The sequence below is a fragment of the Grus americana genome, chromosome 2 (genome assembly GCF_028858705.1).
Source record: "Grus americana isolate bGruAme1 chromosome 2, bGruAme1.mat, whole genome shotgun sequence".
NCBI classification, from domain to species: domain Eukaryota; kingdom Metazoa; phylum Chordata; class Aves; order Gruiformes; family Gruidae; genus Grus; species Grus americana.
This window is the reverse complement of record NC_072853.1, coordinates 67,783,801-67,803,571: the sequence shown is the minus strand read 5'-3', so window position 1 is coordinate 67,803,571 and position 19,771 is coordinate 67,783,801. Positions and strand designations below refer to the sequence as shown.

General features: G+C 43.0%; 1 protein-coding gene across 2 annotated transcripts in view; it reads left to right on the top strand.

Moving 5' to 3' along the window:
* Window positions 1-19,771, top strand: part of CTNNAL1 (catenin alpha like 1) — a 65,416-nt gene that overhangs the window by 17,247 nt on the left and 28,398 nt on the right. For both annotated transcript variants that reach the window (XM_054814501.1, XM_054814503.1), the window contains exons 2-4: window positions 3,487-3,676; window positions 10,994-11,181; window positions 18,951-19,070. In XM_054814501.1, coding sequence (XP_054670476.1) covers window positions 3,487-3,676; window positions 10,994-11,181; window positions 18,951-19,070 — 498 coding nt within the window. The remainder of the gene's footprint in view (window positions 1-3,486; window positions 3,677-10,993; window positions 11,182-18,950; window positions 19,071-19,771) is intronic.

The following is a 19,771-nucleotide window of genomic DNA, read 5'->3' as shown; positions in this document are numbered from 1 at the left end:
TCCTCTGGACTCACTCCAACAGCTCCATGTCTCTCCTGCACTGGGGCCCCCAGAGCTGGATGCAGTACTCCAGGTGGGGTCTCAGCAGAGCGGAGTAGAGGGGCAGGATCACCTCCCTGGACCTGCTGGTCACACCTCTTTTGATGCAGCCCAGGACACAGTTGGCTTTCTGGGCTGCAAGCGCACATTGCCAGGTCATGTCCAATTTTTCATCCACCAGTACCCCCAAGTCCTTTTTGGCAGGGCTGCTCTGAATACCTTCGTTTCCCAGTCTGCACTGACACTGGGGATTGTCCCAGCCCGGGTGCAGGAACTTGCATTTGGCCTTGCTGAACTTCATGAGGTTGAGATTATACTAGTGATGTCCTAGGGTTAGATAACACTGGTGATGGACCTGTCAAAACAACTGCTGATTCTTGCTTCAACTTGGGGGGGGGGGGAGAGGGGCAGTATAGGGAGTGTCTTTTTCTGTAAAACTGATGATCCCCTCTGAAAAGAGTGTTAAAGAAATGATAGAATTGTAACTTCACCCATGTCTCAAATGAAAGTGTTTCTGACAGTGTTTTTGTGAGACTTTTTAGTAAAGCAACTTTAACATCTTTGTGATTTTTATTATTTGTATACCTCCACAATAACATATGGAATTAAAATGCTCTTGATGATTTCTAAGACAGTGGAATTCTTTTCACTCTGCAGTGTTAGTTGCATATGCTTTTTTTTTCAGGGTTATGCAGAACATGTTTAAACTTCTACTGGCATAAAATGCTCTGGGAGGTAAATTGTAGCCAGGACATGAATCCAACTAGTATTCTATTTGTCTTAGGCCAATGTTATTTTATATATACTTTTGAGAAGTCAGTAACTTTATAAATGTAATATTTGCCCTTTGTTTGCATAGCATTGGGTTTCTGTTTGCGTAAAAATCAGTTCTGGAAACAAAGTTGGGACCCTTTTCAAATTGGTTTTCTTCAACGTTTGGTCTAATGTTCTCTGTAGGCTTGCTGCCCATGACTAGTCAAGAGTTTGCCAGCTGGGATTGTTAGATTAGTTGCTTGAATCTGATGTGAGATTACAGGTACAGCTTCTATGCTCTTGTCCTACCATAGCCTTGACTGGTAGGAGAACATAGTTTGATATACCTGAAGCATCTACAATGCAAGAATTTAGGAGAGTGCATAGTGCAGCTGTGTTTTATATCCATTTGATACCAAACTGAATTTCCACTGAAGTGATGGTAATTGTGTGTTTTGGGGAATGTCATTCCTTCTCTAGAATGAACCTGAAGGTATTCAGATGTTTGCGTAGTTTAGTCTTTAATAGGACTCATAGTAAGTTTTCGTTGTGAGATGATATTTTCACTGGACAGTCGTCAGGGGTTCAAAGGCTTTGGGGTTGAAGTTTGGTGAACTGGGAGACTCTTACAGGGACAGATTTGTTGTATGAGTTGTAGAAAGTGGCCTGCCTTTAGAGCTTGTGGTGTAGGTACAAGTTGGAGAAGTAGGGCACATATAAGAAGGCAGTGGGAATACAATGCATTTCTGTAGTGATGTTTTGTACTTGGACAAGACACTCTTCTGTTCCCATAGCAGTTCTTTGATAGGGCAGCACTGTTTGTTGGGATAGTTCTTAGCTTTTTCTGGCTTTTTTTTTTCTTTTTGGTGCAAAGTGCTCTATGAAGTATTGACATTTTCCATTGCAAAAAGTTTAATACTGCAAACTTGACTAAACCAGCTCCTGGCATATAAAACCAGCCCCAGTAAGGGGTTAAAAAATGCCACTATTTCCACCCACCACCCCCCCGAAACATAACTCGGTGATATCTGAAGGGTAAGCCTTGGGCATTGATCAAATTATGAAGCAGAACAGTTCCTGTGCTGGTTCCTGCTCTGTCCTTGGAGATGACATGAGCATTACAGGTACAGCTTCTATGCTCTTGTCCTGCCATAGGCTTGACTGGTAGGAGAATGTATAAGTGAATGATGATTTATGGTTTTTTGAGGTATGGGCAAAGACATCTGTGATTAAGCTGATATAGCTGAGGTATTCAAATGCTTAAGTAATTAATGTAATTCTGAGATTCTCTCAGCAGACATCTTTGAGCTCCAGGGGATGTGGCTTACAATGCAGTTCTGTAGGCATTTTAAACCACGCTGCTGCTGAAAGCAACACTTTTCCCTGTCCTTCTCTCTCCAGTCTGTACCTTTTCCCTTTTGCCACCAAAAGTATTCATACAGCTGTGCAGTGAACTGGACTGGGCAACTGATTATGAGGGAAATTAAACTAACAAGTGTCACATTTTCCACAACTCGTGTTTAACTCACATCAGATAAATTCATTGCAAAAATGAGAGAGGAAGGCAAGGACAGGCAGGACTATCTTTGGCAACAATGATGGATTTTGTACTGGTTTAGGATGTTCAAAACTACAGAGTTTGGCTTCTGTCCTGCACCTTGCTAGAAAATGATTGTCATACCAAAAATGTAACGCTCCTATACTGTTTGTAATGCAGTTTGCAATTAGTTAATTGTGAATGGTGGGATTGCATGCTGTTCTCATGTTTGTTTGCCTTAGTCAAGAAGCTACTTCTGCATTACCTTTCTCTTTAGGTGGGAGAGGAATCTCTTTGTTTCCTTGTGTTTGGTGTTCTGGGCAAATCTTTAGTCTCCTGCAGCCTTCATGAATTGGAAGGTGATCTCTGGTTGGTGTGATCCAAGAAGGAATGTATAGTGCAATGTAGTACAGGGCAGAAAAGCTGATACAGGATATGGAGTTCAGACTAAGAATGTCCTCACAAATTGTTTTACTGATAACTTGCATTTAAATGGCAAACTTTATCTAAACTCTAGAAAACACGCGTAATTGTGGATGTTTAAGTTATGAGTACAGTGGATATTTTAATGGGGGGAGGGCTGGATTAGTTCAGATTATTTCTAAAAGATGTGTAAAGACTGTGCTACTGCTTGTTCTTAAAGCCTGTCTTAATCAATTGACTAAAACATCATTTAAAAAGGCTTATTTCAGTAAAACCAGCCAAAGCTCCCAAACCATAACTGGTGAGTGTGTTTAGTTAACTGGCAGCACAAAAACTTTGTAAGATTTCCAGTGCTGGCAAACCCAAAATGGTGTTGATATGTCTACTATTGGACTCTAACTTTTACTGTGCCTGTCGTGTGAAAGCCTGTTGAGAGAGACCATGAGCAGCTTATTTTAATACTGCAAATGGGAGGAAAAAAGAATAATCCCTCAATTCATTTGAGATGTGAGATAAGCTGAGATCACAGCAGATGAGCAAACTTAATTATACTCCAATTTTATTTTTTTTCATTCTCTGAGAAGTTGAATGATACCTCATGACTCAACACTAAATTTTATTAGTGAAGTATGGTAAAAATCTATTAGGGAGTTCAGTTCAAAACTTGCCTTTAATACTAAAGTTAAAATGTGTTCTTGCAAACAGTTCTAATAATTAACTGTTCTTGTTCACAGATAACTACTCTTATTAATCATAAGGATAAACCAAAGCGTTCAGACAAGACTCTGCAAGCAATTCAGCGAGTGGGCCAAGCAGTTAACCTGGCAGTTGGAAGATTTGTTACAGTAGGTGAAGCTATAGCCAACGAAAATCGTGAATTGAAAGAGGAAATGAGCGTTGCTTGCATTGAGGCAAGGAGAGCAGGTATGTAGTTACTCATGAAATTTGTAACCTGTTGTGCTTGTGCCATTTTGGCACACTATTTTTAGTGTCAGGAATAATGTAAGAACTTCATTATTTAATTGCTTAACCCTCTTCTGCTGGTTCATTCAAGGCCTGATCTGTTACCTGATTTTGTTGCTTACTTAAATTGCTGTCATCTTAGGAACAGGGAATGGAATTGTGTGTTGGCTTGGGTTTTTATAGGATCTTTTGCTACAAGAAATTACCTGACTGCTCTTTGGTTTATGATGTTACTACAGATAGAGAAGAGTGTTGAGAATACAACTTTAGAGTTTATTGCTCTCAAGCTAAAACAGTGGAGCATTTAAAGTAATTTGAGTGTTATGCTGTTGAGGTCACTGCATTGGAAATGTGAATGTCTGAATGAAGGTCAATGTCAACCCAAATTTCATCAAGACTCAGTAAAATGACTCACATCAGTCATCTGACTCCCCTCAGTAGAGTGAAAATCAAACTGTACTTGTCTTTTTGCTGGATTCGATGTTTGTTGCAAACTTGCTGTGTGTGTGGATTGAATGTGGAGTATGGATAACTGAGTTGCCTGCTGCCACCCTCCTCTTTCCCCCAGAAGCCTCTGGCTAGGCAAAGAGTGGGTTACATTCTCTGATACTGTAAGAGAATGTCAGTGTCATGCTAGAAACTACTTTCCCAGATACGAAATACTGTTCCTTGCATGATATTTCAGTGGTTCATAGTAAAGGCATATTCTCATCTGCAGCATAGCCTTCAAGAAGATCACATCTAGAAGGACGTTCCTTTTGTTGTTAGTGGTGGTGTTTTTTTGTTTTTTCTTTCAAGTACATTTGAATCATGGGAAATTCTGCTTGAAGCTTTTCCTCTTTGAGCAGGTGGAAGTACCTACAGGTGTGTACTGTGGCTTCAGGGAGACAATCTTGAGCTTCCAGATTTGGAGGCAAATAAATGACCCTTCAACACTAATGTCTTGATAACTGCAGAAAGGAGTAGTAGTCTACTCCAAGACATGGGTTACTGTACTTAAAATTGATCTGTTAAGATAAACACTGGACTTGTGGGTAAGCGTTTGTTTTTTATCTTTTAAGTAACCTCAGAAGCCTGAGAAACTTTCCTTTTGGTGTCCTAGCCAGTGTATTTCTTGCTGAATCACTGTGCCGGCCTCAAACTTTGGGGATGCAGTTCATACTATTTTGTGATTATATATTAAAAAAAAAAAAGCTTAGAAATGGGGCATAGTAAGAAATCTTCTGAAAATCCTTCCACAATGAGTTGCAATGTCTAGAGACACGCTGGTGATAAATGATTGTTTTTGTGATTTGAAGGACTACTCTAGATAAACTTCAGACTGAAAATTCATGGTCGCTCCAGTAAACTTGGCTGCAAACAGAAATATCCTAATTTGAAAACATTCCATTTGTTATGTGAAGCATGTGTTTTCTCTTCAGAGATCCAAGTAAAATGCTGACGAGCCAAAATTGCCAAAGTTTATGTCGATAATCGCAGCTGCCAAAAGAGCAGTGCAGTCTGGATTTCTATTTATTGACTTGCCAGTTATGCTGTGGAGTGGTGGGTTGACTCTGGCTGGAGGCCAGGTGCCCACCAGAGCTGCTCTGTCACTCCCCTCCTCAGCTGGGCAGGGGAGAGAAAATACAACAAAAGGCTCATGGGTCGAGGTAAGGACAGGGAGAGATCACTCACCAATTACTGTCACAGGCAAAACAGACTTGACTTAGGGAAATTAATTTATTACCACTCAAATCAGACTATGGTAATGAGAAATGAAACCAAATCTTAAACCGCCTTCCCCCCACCCCTCCCTTCTTCCCGGGCTTGCCTTTGCTCCCGATTTCTCTATCTCCTCCCCCGCAGTAGCACAGGGGGATGGGCATTGGGGGTTGTGGTCAGTTCATCACACGTTGTCTCTGCTGCTCCTTCCTCCTCAGAGGGAGGACTCCTCACACTCTGCCCCTGCACCAGCACAGGGTGCCTCCCATGGGAGACACTCCTCCATGAACTTCTCCAACGTGAGTCCTTCCCACAGGCTGCAGTCCTTCACAAACTGCTCCAGCATGGGTCCCTTTCACGGGGTGCAGACCTTCAGGACCAGACTGCTCCAGCATGGGTCCCCCATGGGGTCACAAGTCCTGTCAGCAAACCTGCTCCAGCGTGGGCTCCTCTCTCCACGGGTTCTGCCAGGAGCTTGCTTCAGGGTGGGCTTCCCATGGGGTCACAGCCTCCTTTGGGTGCATCCACCTGCCCCAGTGTGGGGTCCTCCTCAGGCTGCAGGTGGATATCTGCTCCACCTTAATCCTCTATAGGCTGCAGGGGGACGGCCTGCCTCACCATGGTCTTCTCCATGGGCTGCAGGGGAATCTCTGCTCTGGTATCTGGACCACCTCCTGCCCCTTCTTCTGCACTGACCTTGGTGTCTGCAGAGTTGTTTCACATACTCTCACTCCTTTCTCCAGCTGCAATTGCACAGAGTCATACCCCCCTGCCCCTAACTCTGTTATCCCACCATTGCTGATGGGCTTGGGCTTGGCCAGCAGCAGGTCCGTCTTGGAGCTGGCTGGCATTGGCTCTGCTGAACATGAGGGAAGCTTCTGGCAGCTTCTCACAGAAGCCACCCCTGCAGCCCCTCTGCTACCAAAACCTTGCCATGCAAACCCAATACATGTGGCTAAGTGTTTTTTCTCCCTATCAGCATATCCAGGAGGGGCTCAGAATCTAAAAATAGTCTGCAGTATTTTCTCTTACCAAATGGTTTTACTTTTTTACATCGTAAGTTTTATTTCCTGTTATGCAGTAATACGCCTCAATCAAGAGGAGTGAAGATATAGGCTGTTTACTTTCCTGTCAAGCCTCACATTTACCTTGGCAGGGGTCAGTTATTCTCTCTTTGAGCTGTCTATTTTAGATCTAACTGAAGACTTACATGGGAAATTCAGTATATCAAACATGTTTGCTGCTGGTTTTTTGTTTGGTGGAGTTTTTTGTGCCCATATTATCTCTGTGGACTGTTAGATGTTGAACAAGATAAGAGAGTCCTTTGTGCAGAGAAATTCTTATGGATAACTGTTCTATGAATTCAGTCTTTGAATGCAGTTCCTCAAGTGCCATTTTGAACAACTTTGGTGTTCCCAAGCAAGCCAATAAAATCTCCTGGCCAATTATAGCCAAGAATATTGACTTGTATAAAAGAATCCCATGTTCTGATGGCATGGGCAGCAGAAAGCCCTTGCTGTTTAGGACAGAGGATGTTGTAGAGCTGTTCATACTTTTTAGCTGATAAATTAGATGGTGCCTCAAAAAATAAAGGGACACGTTTGGCATAGAAGATAGATTTCAACACTAAAGGATTTAGAACATTAAGCGTCTCAGTTGCTAAGAAAAGTAGGGAGTCTTTAAATCAATCGCATATCCTGCAGAGGCTTTGAAGGATGACAGATGTTATATCTGTCTCTCATGAAGGGTATAATCAGTGATCTGAAGTGTTTCAGACTTGTTATGACTATTTCCTTGTAATAAACTTTGTAATTTGATTGACTCAAAATAGAATCATAAAACACTGCAGAGGGTCATGTAGCAGATTTTGCCTAACATTAGTCTTGCACTGTGTCAGTGTTTACAGTGACAGTATAGTAGTAAAATGTAACTCAAAGCAGCATGTTTTTAGATGCCCATCTGTGATTTTTCTTTTTTCCCTCCAAAACTGGGAAAGACTGGTTAATTTAAAAGAGAAAACACATGTCAAGAATGAGTTATTGTCATAACATTTCCAATATTCTCTGCCAGTTGAGTGCATAGCCCTAAAGGAAGACATGAAGTAAAACAGAAGCAATAAATAGCACTCTCCTATTTTTGCCTTGTCTTTTAGTACAGAGAAGGATTATAAATTAAGAAGGCTGAAAACTTACAATTTTAAATGGTTAAATAGAATCACAGAATAACTTAGGTTGGGAGAGACATTTAACACCAAGAATAGAGACTGTGCAACTTCTTGTTCACCTCTTAGTGTTTGACCACATTTACTGTGGCAAAAGTATTTTCATATATCTTGTCCATTGCTTTTTGTCCTGTCACCAGGTACCTCTGGGATCAGTCTGTCTCTGTCTTCTCTATACCTACCCATTATGTAGGTAGTTGTATACTGCAGTAAACTCTGCCATTGGCTTTTTCTTCGAGATGGAAGAAGCCCACTTCCTTCAGCCTCTCCCCTCATGTCACATGCTCCACTACATCAGTGCTTTCCCTTGTACTGAGGAGCCCCAAACTGGACATGGTACTCCAGATGCTGTCTCACAAGCGCCACCCACAAGGGAAGAACTGTTTCTGCAGCCTGCTGGTTACACTTCTTCTAACAACCCAGCATGCAGCTGGCCATCATTGCTGACCTCTGTTCAACTCTTTGTCCACCAGGACCCCCATGCCTTTCTCTGAAAAGGCTCTCTGTAGACAGCTGACCCCAGCCTGTACTGCTGCCTGGTGTTATTCTAGCCCAGATGCACGACTTGGTAGGATTGCCTTTGTTGGAATTCGCAAACTTCCTGTCAGATCATCTTTCCAGCCTGTCCCTCTGTCTAGCAGCCCTGTCCTCCAGTGTATCAGACACTCCCCCAGTTTGGTACTGTTCACACGTTTGCTGAAAGTGTCAACCCATCATCCAGGGAAGAGTTTGATGCCTTGTATCAGTCCCTGAGGGACACCGCTGGTAATTAACCGCCCATTGGACTTTGTACCACTGATCACTGTCCCTAAGCCCAACAGTCAGGTCCATTTTCTATCCACCTTATTGTTCACTTATCCAGTTCGTGTCTAGTGATTTATTTATAAGGACACTATGGGAGATCATGTTGGAGGCCTTCCCAAAGTTGAGATACACAGCATCCATTAATTCCCCTTCTAGAGATGGTGTGATCTTATCATAAAGGCATCCGTTTTGATAAGAGACTATTCACCCTTGCAGGTCTGTGCTGGCTGTTCCCAATTTGCCTTTTTCTGCTTCATGTGGTAATGGCTTCCAGGATGATTTTAATAATATTCCTGGAGACTGACATGAGGCAGACTAGCCCATAAATTACCTGAATTTTTCTTGTTGCCCTTCTTGAAGATGGGTGTGTCAGTTGCCTTTCTATCATTGGAAATCTGTCCCAACCGTCACAATATTTCAGACATGGTAGCAGAATTACAGTGACACTGAACTGCTCCTTTGAAACTCTTGGATATGTCCCATGGACTTGTGTATGCCCAGCTGTCTTAAATAGTCCCTAGCTCAGTCTTTTTACCCTACCAGGTCTTGCTCCTTATAGCTTAGTCCCAGGGCGCCATTCCTGTTCCTGTATTTGCAGATCTGCAGGTAGTGAAGGAAGCCTTTGTTCTGTTGTCAGTCTCAAGTTTCTAGGGCTGTCTGGAGCTTTTGGCAGGCAGATGTTGCAGCACTTTCTACATTCTCCAATTACCCTTTTTATGATTAGATGCTTCATCTATGACTTGATAATTCATCTTCAAGAAGGTGAATCCCACAGCATAAGAAACGGGATAATGATGTTGTACATCCTTCCTTGGTTTCCAAAAGCACTTTAAATGTATTTTAGTTGTTTTCTGTGTTTTTACAGCATTTTATGTTGTCACATATATTTTGAGGTCAAATGAAGAGATTGGGGTTATTTGCTGACAAAGGTAAACAGTTCCAATCAGAGATTGGCCTGAAGTGAAATGAATTTCACTGTGGAGAAGGCAATGGCCAATCTATTTTGCTGTTAAATGATCTCCTCGCCTGACTGGAGACTTGTCTTACAACTTCACTGTTAGTGTGTCTGGCTGCCCTCACTGTTTGGATAATAGCTATACTTCTGTAATTCTTCTTGCTTCATTTTCAGGCCTTTAGCTGTGGAACTCACCATTTCAGATTGTACTCTGTTTATCATATTTGCATACTCATAATAGAGAGATCCTCTGGTTATTTGTACCATTGCTTTTATGACCTGGCCTGGTCCTAGCAAAAGTGCTGGAAGTTCCTTGCCATAATGCAAGACCTATTCAGGCAACTTAGGAGCTCAGAGGATTACAGTTGTTGGAGGAGAGAAATCTACACATGAACATTATGAAGCATGGAGCTCTCGTTTGAAAGACCTGTCAGGCCTTCCTTGTCCCATAGTGCTTGCATGTGGGATTTCTGGAGTAATAATGCACCCTCAGGTTCTGCATATGGGACCTCTGGTTTTATCAGGCTTTTGAAGTGACTATCTTGTCTGCTTAGGTGAATTACCTTAGTTGAGGTTTTGAAGATGAGTCATAGGGGACTTGATCAAATGTCCTAGATTTTATCTTCGAGGATGATCTGCACATTAGTTGTGGGTTGATCATCTTGTCTTGCATGCTAACAAAAAGCATGTCTCAGAGCTTGCCTGAGTTCAGTCTCCCAGCAGTCCTTCTGTGGTTGTGAAATAGGAAACTGCTCTATGCATTTCTTCTGTTGCACTATTATCTAGGGTACTCCAGAAGATTTAATTGAATAGGGACCTCTGATTTTTCTCAGACAAGGAGATCCATTGGCTGCATTGGACTATAGAGTTTCTAACCACATAGGAAATGAAAGTGGTCAAATAGTCCTATTTAACTATTATCATATTAAATGCTAGTTGAATAAAAAGATGCTTATGAACTGAAAATCAGTGCTGCTTTGCCTTTTTTTCTCTATCTCTGACAACATACGGTTTGATGGTCCTCCTTTGAACATCAAGTGTAGTAGTCTCACTATAATGCTTCAGTCCTTAAAGTTATAAAGTAGTTACTGTTTGGATTATCTTTATTCTTCATGCCTGAAGACTTCTACAGGAATAAGAAACCCATAAATTATGGGAATACTAACTGAAATTTGGAAAGTGCAGGGGAATTTGTAGTTCTTACTTGCTGCATCCCATTCCTTCAGTGGATTGATGCTGCAAGTGTTGACACTGATTTGACTTTTGCTATTAAAATTGGAAAAATGTCTCCTATGAATGTTTTCTCCCTCCATGTTCCCCAGCTCCACCCCCTCCACCTCAAGGATCAGTAGACTACTGTAAGAAAATTAATGTATGTTACAGATGGAAGAATGAGGCAGTACTGGATAGTAGTCCAAATTTAAATATGGAGAGGGTGCCACCAACAGTCAGTAGAAGGAAGTGAAGTGAAATGAAGAGTTGTAGGTAGCTCTGAAATTGTTGGTTTATCCCTCAAAGGTAAAAGTTAAGAATGCTTAATGGCCCAGCATCTTTTCTGTAAGTATGAAATGTTAATTATTTTTTTTTTCCCATCTAGGTGAAACAATTGCACAACTTACAGACGTGGCAAGCTTGGATCATCCAGAATCTGATAGCCACATAACAATCTTTACAGACAAAACGGGTGTGGTAAAAGCTGCAAGGCTGTTGCTTTCTTCTGTCACAAAGGTGCTGGTGTTAGCAGACAGAATTGTTATTAAGCAAATTATAACTTCCAGAAACAAGGTATTTTTTTGTTTTGTTTAACTGATACCTGGAGTCAATGCAAAAGAGCAGTGCTAAATGAAGTGGTATTTTCATTGGATCTCTAGGGGAAGTGCAAAATAGGTAAAAATAAGTCTTACCCATGTTCACCTACTGGATATCTGAAATGGGATGGCTGTAAGTCAGGAGGAATAAAATAACAATTTTCAGTGATTTTCTACACTTTGTGATCTGTATTGTTCTACTCACTTAGTAGGCTGGAAAAGATGCCATGTTACTGCTTATTTAACTTTGTTTGCTGTGAAGTGGAAAGTGTCTGTCAGTAAAATGAGCAATAAAAGCTTCTACTTTTTAAGGACAGGATGTTTGTACTGTCAGGATCACAACAAGGGAGAGCACTGTACATGTGTCTAAGGCAAAAAGCTGTGAGGAACGCTGATAAAAGTGTGCTAGTGAAATGAGGCTTACAGATTAAAAGGTTTTTTGTGCAGTTTAACTTATGTCTTGAAACTTAGCTTGAAACTACTTAGTTGATTTAAATAATGTATGAAGACCCATTTAACCTCAAATGTAATCTATTTCATGGACTGCACTGTCTTGACTGTAGGATATTCTTTTTTTTTTTTTCTCTCCTGATGTGCTAAAACAAAAATAGAAAAACCTCACGTTTGAAAAATGAGAGCCTGGTAGGGCCTGGGTTTTTCCATTCAGCTTGTAATCTAGAGCAGAGCCCCTCTTTCCTCTTTTGACTCCTCATACCATCTGTCTTCTTTTGTTCCAGTTTGCTTTCCAGACATGCTGGTCCCTGTTCTGCAGCTTCTAGACTCGAGATACTTAGTTGAGTCCAGATTTCAAAAACTACAGCAATACCTGCTTCAGTCTGGCTTTAGACATAGCAGCACTCATTTGCTGTCTTAGTGCTCTTTTCTTCTCCCAGTGGTTGGTGAAGGTGGCAGCAGTTTTATCAATATTAATTTTCTGAATTTACTTGCAGCTTTGGTCTTTTCTTGCACTGGAGACCAGAACAGTGCCTTTAATAGCTTTTACTGACTTTCTTGAGCTTTTCTTCTGCCCTTGTCTGCAGCTGTGCAGTGATCTGAATTAATTTACCTTTCCAAAAGTGGCTGGAGTTAACACAGATTTAGGCCACAGAGCAACTGTGCAAGTGCTTGTATCATGAAGGGATATTATCCCTGCAGCAGCAGAGCATGGTTTATGATAGTCTTAAATATATATGAAACTATTGTCATATATACAGTGATATGAATTAGTAAGCATAGGTGCAGGATATAATTTTGAAGGTATTTAAAATGAAGTTTCATTTTCTAGAGAAAGTGTGTCTGACTCTAATTGCCCTAGTCACCCTAGTCTTTGTTGTCTTTTGGGTTTTACTGCATTCTCCTTTCTACACGTAGTCTATGTGTGTTTGAGAATGTCACCTTCTGTTTATGGTACCACTAGAGCAATTCACACCTCTAGGACCAAATTAAACAGGCATACCCTGATATTTATAGAGTACACTCCTGAAGAGCGTGTCAGACACTGGTATAATGGATACCAAAGCAGTTCTTCCTGTAAGAAATACTGTGGTGGAGGGATAATGTGGGCAGGGACTTAAGCGCACACAAATACTCAGAGACAGTGTAGAGACAGGATGGAAAGGTAAGAGCAGGATCATCAGTACTGCCAACTGGAGCAGATGCTGGCTTTTTGGAGTGGGTCACTGTTCCAGAAGATCTCAGCTGCATTTTCACCTTCAAGACTGAATGCCCAGTGTTAAAACTTTTAGTGCTAGTTTGCTGCCTCTTTCTGAATGCCTTAATTTTCACTGTCATCATCTTCCTCATATTAATCAAGAGTAGCTAAGTCAACCAAGGACAGAAAAACAGCTTAGTGGTTGGATGTCTAATGTCATAGACTGATGAAGTGATTCAGATCTTCTGGAATGGTGATCTGTTTCAGAACCCAACCTCTGGGTGATGATCCCAGTGATCCTGTTCCTGCTTCTGCATCCTCCACACCATATATTATCCCTCTGTGTTCTTAGATTGTGTGCATTTCTTAAGTCCCTGCCCACATCTTTCCTACCGTACAAAATTTGCTTCACCGTCCATCAGGCTTAGTTGCTGCATCAGTGAGCTTAAAGTTTTGCTCTGCTTGCTGTCATCAGTAAGCAGCATGGAGCACTGGGGCAAGGGACATCATAGCGGGGGTCTGCTACAGGCCACGTGACCAGGGAGACCGAGCGGATGAGGCCCTCTGTAGGCAGATAGGAGCAGCCTCACATTCACAAGTGCTGGTCCTCTTGGGGGACTTCAACCACACTGACATCTCTTGGAGGGGCAACACAGCAGGGCACAAGCAATCCAGGAAGTTCCTGGAATGTGTTGATGATAACTTTCTCCTCCAAGTGATAAAGGAGCCCACGAGGAGAGGTGCCATGTTGGACCTTGTTCTCACCAACAAGGAAGGCCTGGTAGGGGATGTCAAGCTCAAGGGCAGCCTTGGCTCCAGTAACCACGAAATGGTGGTGTGGTGGGTTGAGCCTGGCTGGGGGCCAGGTGCCCACCAGAGCCACTCTCTCACTCCCCTCATTCACTAAACAGGGGAGAAAAGGCATAACGAAATGCTTGTAGGTCGAGATAAGGGCAGGGAGAGATCACTCACTAATTATCATCATGAGCAAAACAGACCGAACTTAGAGAGGGAATTCATCTAATTTATTACTAGGCGAAACAGAGTAGAGGAATGAGAAATAAAATCAAATCTCAAAACACTTCCCCCCACCCCTCCCATCTTCCCGGGCTCAACTTCACTCCCGGCTTCAACCTTCCCCCCCTCAGCGGCACAGGGGGACGGGGAATGGGGGTTGTGGTCAGTTCATCACACGTTGTTTCTGCCGCTTCTTCATCCTCAGGGGGAGGACTCCTCTCATCGTTCCCCTGCTCCAGCATGGAGTCCCTCTCACGGGGTGCAGACCTTCAGGAGCAGACTGCTCCAGCGTGGGGTCCCCCACGGGGTCACAAGTCCTGCCAGCAAACCTGCCCTGGCGTGGGCTCCCCTCTTCACGGGTCCACCGGTCTGGCCTGGAACTTGCTCCAGCGTGGGCTTCCCACGGGCCACAGCCTCCTTCAGGTGCCTCCACCTGCTCCGGCGTGGGGTCCTCCACGGGCTGCAGGTGGAATCTCTACACCCCCTCATCCTTCCTCCATGGGCTGCAGGGGGACAGCCTGCCTCACCATGGCCTTCACCACGGGCTGCAGGGGGATCTCTGCTCCGGCACCTCCTCCCCCTCCATCTGCACTGACCTTGGTGTCTGCAGAGTTTCTTACATCTTCTCACTCCTCTCTCTGGCTGCAAAAGCTCTCTCTCTCTAAGTGTTTTTCTTCTTCTTAAATATGTTATCACAGAGGCGCTGATTGGCTTTGGCTTGGCCTTGGCCAGCGGCGGGTCCGTCTTGGGGCCGGCTGGCATTGGCTCTATCAGACACAGGGGGAGCTTCTAGCAGCTTCTCACAGAAGCCACCCCTGTAGCCCCCCTGCCACCAAAGCCTTGCCACGCAATTCAAGATCCTCAGGGCAGTGAGGAGGGTGCACAGCAAGCTCACTACCCTGCACTTCAGGAGAGCAGACTTCAGCCTCTTCAGGGATCTGCTTGGTAGAATACCATGGGACAAAGTCCTGGAGAGAAGAGGGGCCCAAGACAGCTGGCTAATATTCAAGGGTCACCTCCTCCAAGCTCAGGAGCGATGCATTGCAACAAAGAGGAAGTCAAGCAAAAACACCAAGAGGCCCCCATGGATGAACAAGATGCTCCTGGGCAAAGTCAAACAAAAAAAGGAAGCCTACAGAGGGTGGAAGCAAGGGCGGGTAGGCTGGGTGGAATACAGAGAAACTGTCTGAGCAGCCAGGAATCAGGTTAGGAAAGCCAAAGCCCTGACAGAAATTAGTCTGGCCAGGGATGTCAAGGACAACAAGAAAAGCTTCTATAGGTATGTTAGTGAAAAAAGGAGGACGAGGGAAAATATGGGTCCCCTCTGGAATGAAATGGGTGACCTGGTTACCCAGGATATGGAGAAGGCTGAGGTACTCAATGACTTCTTTGCCTCAGTCTTCACTGGCAAATGCTTGAGCCACACTGCCCAGGTCACAGAAGGCAGGGACTGGGAGAATGCAGAACCACCCACTGTAGGAGAAGATCAGGTTTGAGAATATCTAAGGAACCTGAAGGTGCACAAGTCCATGGGACCTGATGAGATGCATCCACAGGTCCTGAGGGAACTGGCAGATGAAGTGGCCGGGCCACTCGCCATCATATTTGAGAAGTCCTGGCAGTCTGGCAAAGTTCCTGCCAACTGGAAGAGGGGGAACATAACCCCCATTTTTAAGAAGGGTAAAAAGGAAGACCCAGGGAACTACAGGCCGGTCAGTCTCACCTCTGTGCCTGGAAAGATCATGGAGCAGGCCCTCGTGGAGACTATGCTCAGGCACATGGAAAATAAGGAGGTGATTGGTGACAGCCAACATGGCTTCACTAAGGGCAAGTCGTGTCTGACAAATTTGGTGGCCTTCTGTGATGGGGTTACAGCATAGGTGGACAAGGGAAGGGCAACTGATGTCATCTACCTGGACTTGTGCAAGGCATTTGACACTGTCCTGCATGACATCCTTGTCTCTAAATTGGAGAGTTATGGATTTGATGGATGGACCACTCGGTGGATAAGGAATTGGCTGGATGGTCGCACTCAAAGGGTTGTGGTCAACGGCTCAATGTCCAAGCAGAGATCAGTGATGAGGGGTGTTCCTCAGGGGTCGGTACTGGGACCGGCACTGTTTGACATCTTTGTCAGTGACATGGACAGTGGGATCGAGTGTACCCTCAGCAAGTTTGCCGACGACACCAAGCTGTGTGGTGTGGTTGACATGCTGGAGGGAAGGGATGCCATCCAGGGGGACTTTGACAGGCTGGAGAGGTGGGTCCGTGCAAACTGCATGAAGTTCAACAAGGCCAAGTGCAAGGTCCTGCACGTGGGTCAGCACAATCCCAAGCACGACTATAGGCTGGGCAAGGAATGGATTGAAAGCAGCCCCGAGGAGGAGGACTTGGGGGTATTGATTGATGAGAAGCTCAACATGAGCCGGCAGTGTGCGCTTGCAGCCCAGAAAGCCAACTGTGTCCTGGGCTGCATCAAAAGAGGTGTGACCAGCAGGTCGAGGGAGGTGATCCTGCCCCTCTACTCGGCTCTGCTGAGACCCCACCCGGAGTACTGCATCCAGCTCTGGGGGCCCCAGTACAGGAGAGACATGGAGCTGTTGGAGCGAGTCCAGAGGAGGGCCACGAAGCTGATGAGAGGGCTGGAGCACCTCTCCTATGAGGACAGGCTGAGAGAGTTGGGGTTGTTCAGCCTGGAGAAGAGAAGGCTCTGGGGAGACCTTATAGCAGCCTTCCAGTACCTGAAGGGGCCTACAGGAAAGCTGGAGAGGGACTGTTTATGAGGGAGTGTAGTGACAGGACAAGGGGTAATGGGTTTAAGCTGAAGGAGAGTCAATTTAGATGAGATGTTAGAAAGAAATTCTTTACTGTGAGGGTGGTGAGGCACTGGAACAGGTTGCCCAGAGAGGTTGTGGCTGCCCCATCCCTGGAAGTGTTCAAGGCCAGGTTGGATGGGGCTTTGGGCAACGTGGTCTAGTGGAGGGTGTCCCTGCCCATGGCAAGGGGGATTGGAACTAGATGGTCTTTGAGGTCCCTTCCAAACCATTCTATGATTCTATGATCAGTCAGGTTAGGAATGCCAGAACAATGGATAGAGAAGTGACAGATAGTGGGGGTGTTGCTGCACTATGAGGATTGGATCAAAATATGGATTTGCCCTGAAGTGATGTCAGCCTATGACTGCCATCTGAAAGGTGACATTCCTAGTGCAGCAGTAGCTCTGCAGTACTAAGTTCTAGTTGAGATATTAATAGGAACTTAGTCTTCTTTGATACATATTTTAACCTTCTATTTTAAATGTACATTTTAATTACTCTGTGTTTCATGTTGAAGAAAGTTGTAAAATGAAAAATTTTGAAGGCATCACAGATATTTTTGCAGTTTAACAGCTTCTTGAATAAGCTTTAGACAAATTTAGACCTGTCTATACTGTTTCTCCCTGTATGTAGTTTCTTAGAATGTCAGCTCTGCCTGGAACATCTAGAATTGTTAGCTGTAATGGAAATGCATGTGCTTTCACCAAAACTTTTATTTGACAAGAGATTTGTTATGACAGAAACACTTGCTCTAGGGTATCTGTAACAGAGGTGCTTGCAACCAAGACCATACTCGTGGTCTGTATTTGCTTAAACCAACAATGATTGAGCATAATTACTCTTTTTTTTTATCCATTCTTAGAAGAGAAAGTTGTACCTTAACTTGTATGTTTTCTCCTTTCCCCACATTCACTTTTTTTCATCCTCACTTTCCCAGTCCTGTGGGAACTGCTATTTTCGCACCTTCATCTTTGTGCTGTTTCCTTCCAAGTCCTTTACACCCCAGCCCTGCTCATGCATCAACACCTGATTTGCAAAAGTTCCTGTTCCTGCAGCCTTTGTGGAACTGGCTACGTAACATAAGATACTCAGACCAATACCGTGGTCTAGTATTGCATGATAAAGCAGTCGGCTCCACTGTACTCACAGGATTTAGTGCAACGTTTGCTTTATGTAGATTGTAACTATGAGGTTGAGGAGCTGCTCTATTACAAAAGAACGGGTGCTTCCAGGAGGGTTTACCTGGGTTGCAGGGAGGGGGTAGTTTGTCATAATCAGGTATGTAGAGTGCTTTTTTTAGTTGGGGGGAAGATACTTTTGTCATAGGAAAGGAAAAATAAGTTGTCATTTCTCCCTTTCAAGTACAGTTTGTCAAATTTTCACACGGTATCTTATCTACAGTCTGAAACACAATAAGGAACTGCTTTGAGTGTCTTCCCTTCTGAAGACATTTCGTGGATTTGAAAGATCACTTTGGGGTTAGCAACTATACCTCTAACCTGGAAAACCCGAATGTTAATCTTTGTTGTAAACGGTATTGTAGTGACTTCAGCAGGATAGCTTCAGTAATTTATAAGCTATATGATAATTTTTGCTGATTTTTTTTTTTTTAAAATGCTGATTTCCCATGCTTTTACGTATCTTGAGTAAGAGCTGGATACAACTTGGGTTCATTTAGTTCTTTTTTATAGAGATAATAAAAATCTTCAGAGTTAGAGTAAGTCGTCGTTATGGAAAGTATATATTAACTCATTTCTAACTCTTTTGTTTTCTTTTGAGGAATGCTGTTACTTTTTTTTTCTTTTAATGCACATAGTCATTAAAACACCTGTCTGTGCAACTGTGGTTTTACGCTTTGAAAGTTATGCATCTGAAATTGAACTTTGAAACTGAGAGTTAGAACATAGGGATATAATCTGTAGATCAATTTCAAGTACTTATGTTTTTAAATTTAATATGACAGTAACATTTTTCCTAACTCTAGAAACTGAATCCTGTAATACTGTTGATATTGGGAAGAGTGAGGAAAATGGTTTTTGAGAGTTGACAACAAATGACTCGTTTTGAATGAAGCATGACTAGTAACTTAGACTTGATTTCCAGCTATGGAGTTATTAATGCCTAAATAGTCACAAAATATATACATTTTAAACAACACGATTTAGAAGTGTCTGCAAATAATAATAATAATATTCTTATTTTAGTAATAATGTTTTCTGTTTAGTATCTTGATAATCTTCAGTGTCTTCCCTTATTTTGCAGGTTCTTGCAACAATGGAACAACTAGAAAAAGTCAGTAGTTTCCAGGAGTTTGTACAAATATTCAGTCAGTTTGGAAATGAAATGGTAGAGTTTGCCCATTTAACTGGAGATCGGCAAAATGTAAGTACAATAAAAAGCTGTGTATCATTAATGTATCATTTTCATCTGATTTACTGGAAGATTTGGGTGGTTCTGAGATGGTTAACTAGTGTCCTATCTCTGAAACCTAACTTTTTCTCCTCCAAAAGGACATCTTTTGATTTTAAAGCTCAGCCTCAGAAATATTACTGCTTTGTTTGATCTGCATATCTTCCAGAAGCCTGGGTGCAGGCTATTTGAGAGGTCATTTGGCTCCAATCACTGTATTTTGGCTCTAACTTTTCTGACTTAATACTCTGGTAGAGAATTGATTTGTTGTTACTTGCAGAAACATTTGATGTTTGCACATAGTAAAGGGATTTGAAAGCAGAGTAATTCTTTTAGAAAACTCCAAACATGAGATCTTCAGATTCTAATAAAGCATTTGCTTGGGTTTTGTTTTTGGTTTTGGGTATTTTTATTATTATGGAATATTTTTCTAGGTTTAGGTCAAAATCTTTTTATATTGGGGTAATTTTTTTTTACTTCTTGCATGCAGCTCCTCTTTTGAAGCCTTTCATTCATGCTGCTACTTCCATATAAATAAAAGGTTTGCTGAGGCTTAAGACTTCTGCTGTGAGCTCTAGTTGCTTCCTCTTGGCAGTCAAATCTTCCATTCAGAACTGAACCAGGGTCTGATATAGAGTCCCTAATATCCAGGAAAATTCAGAGTTCAGTTTGTA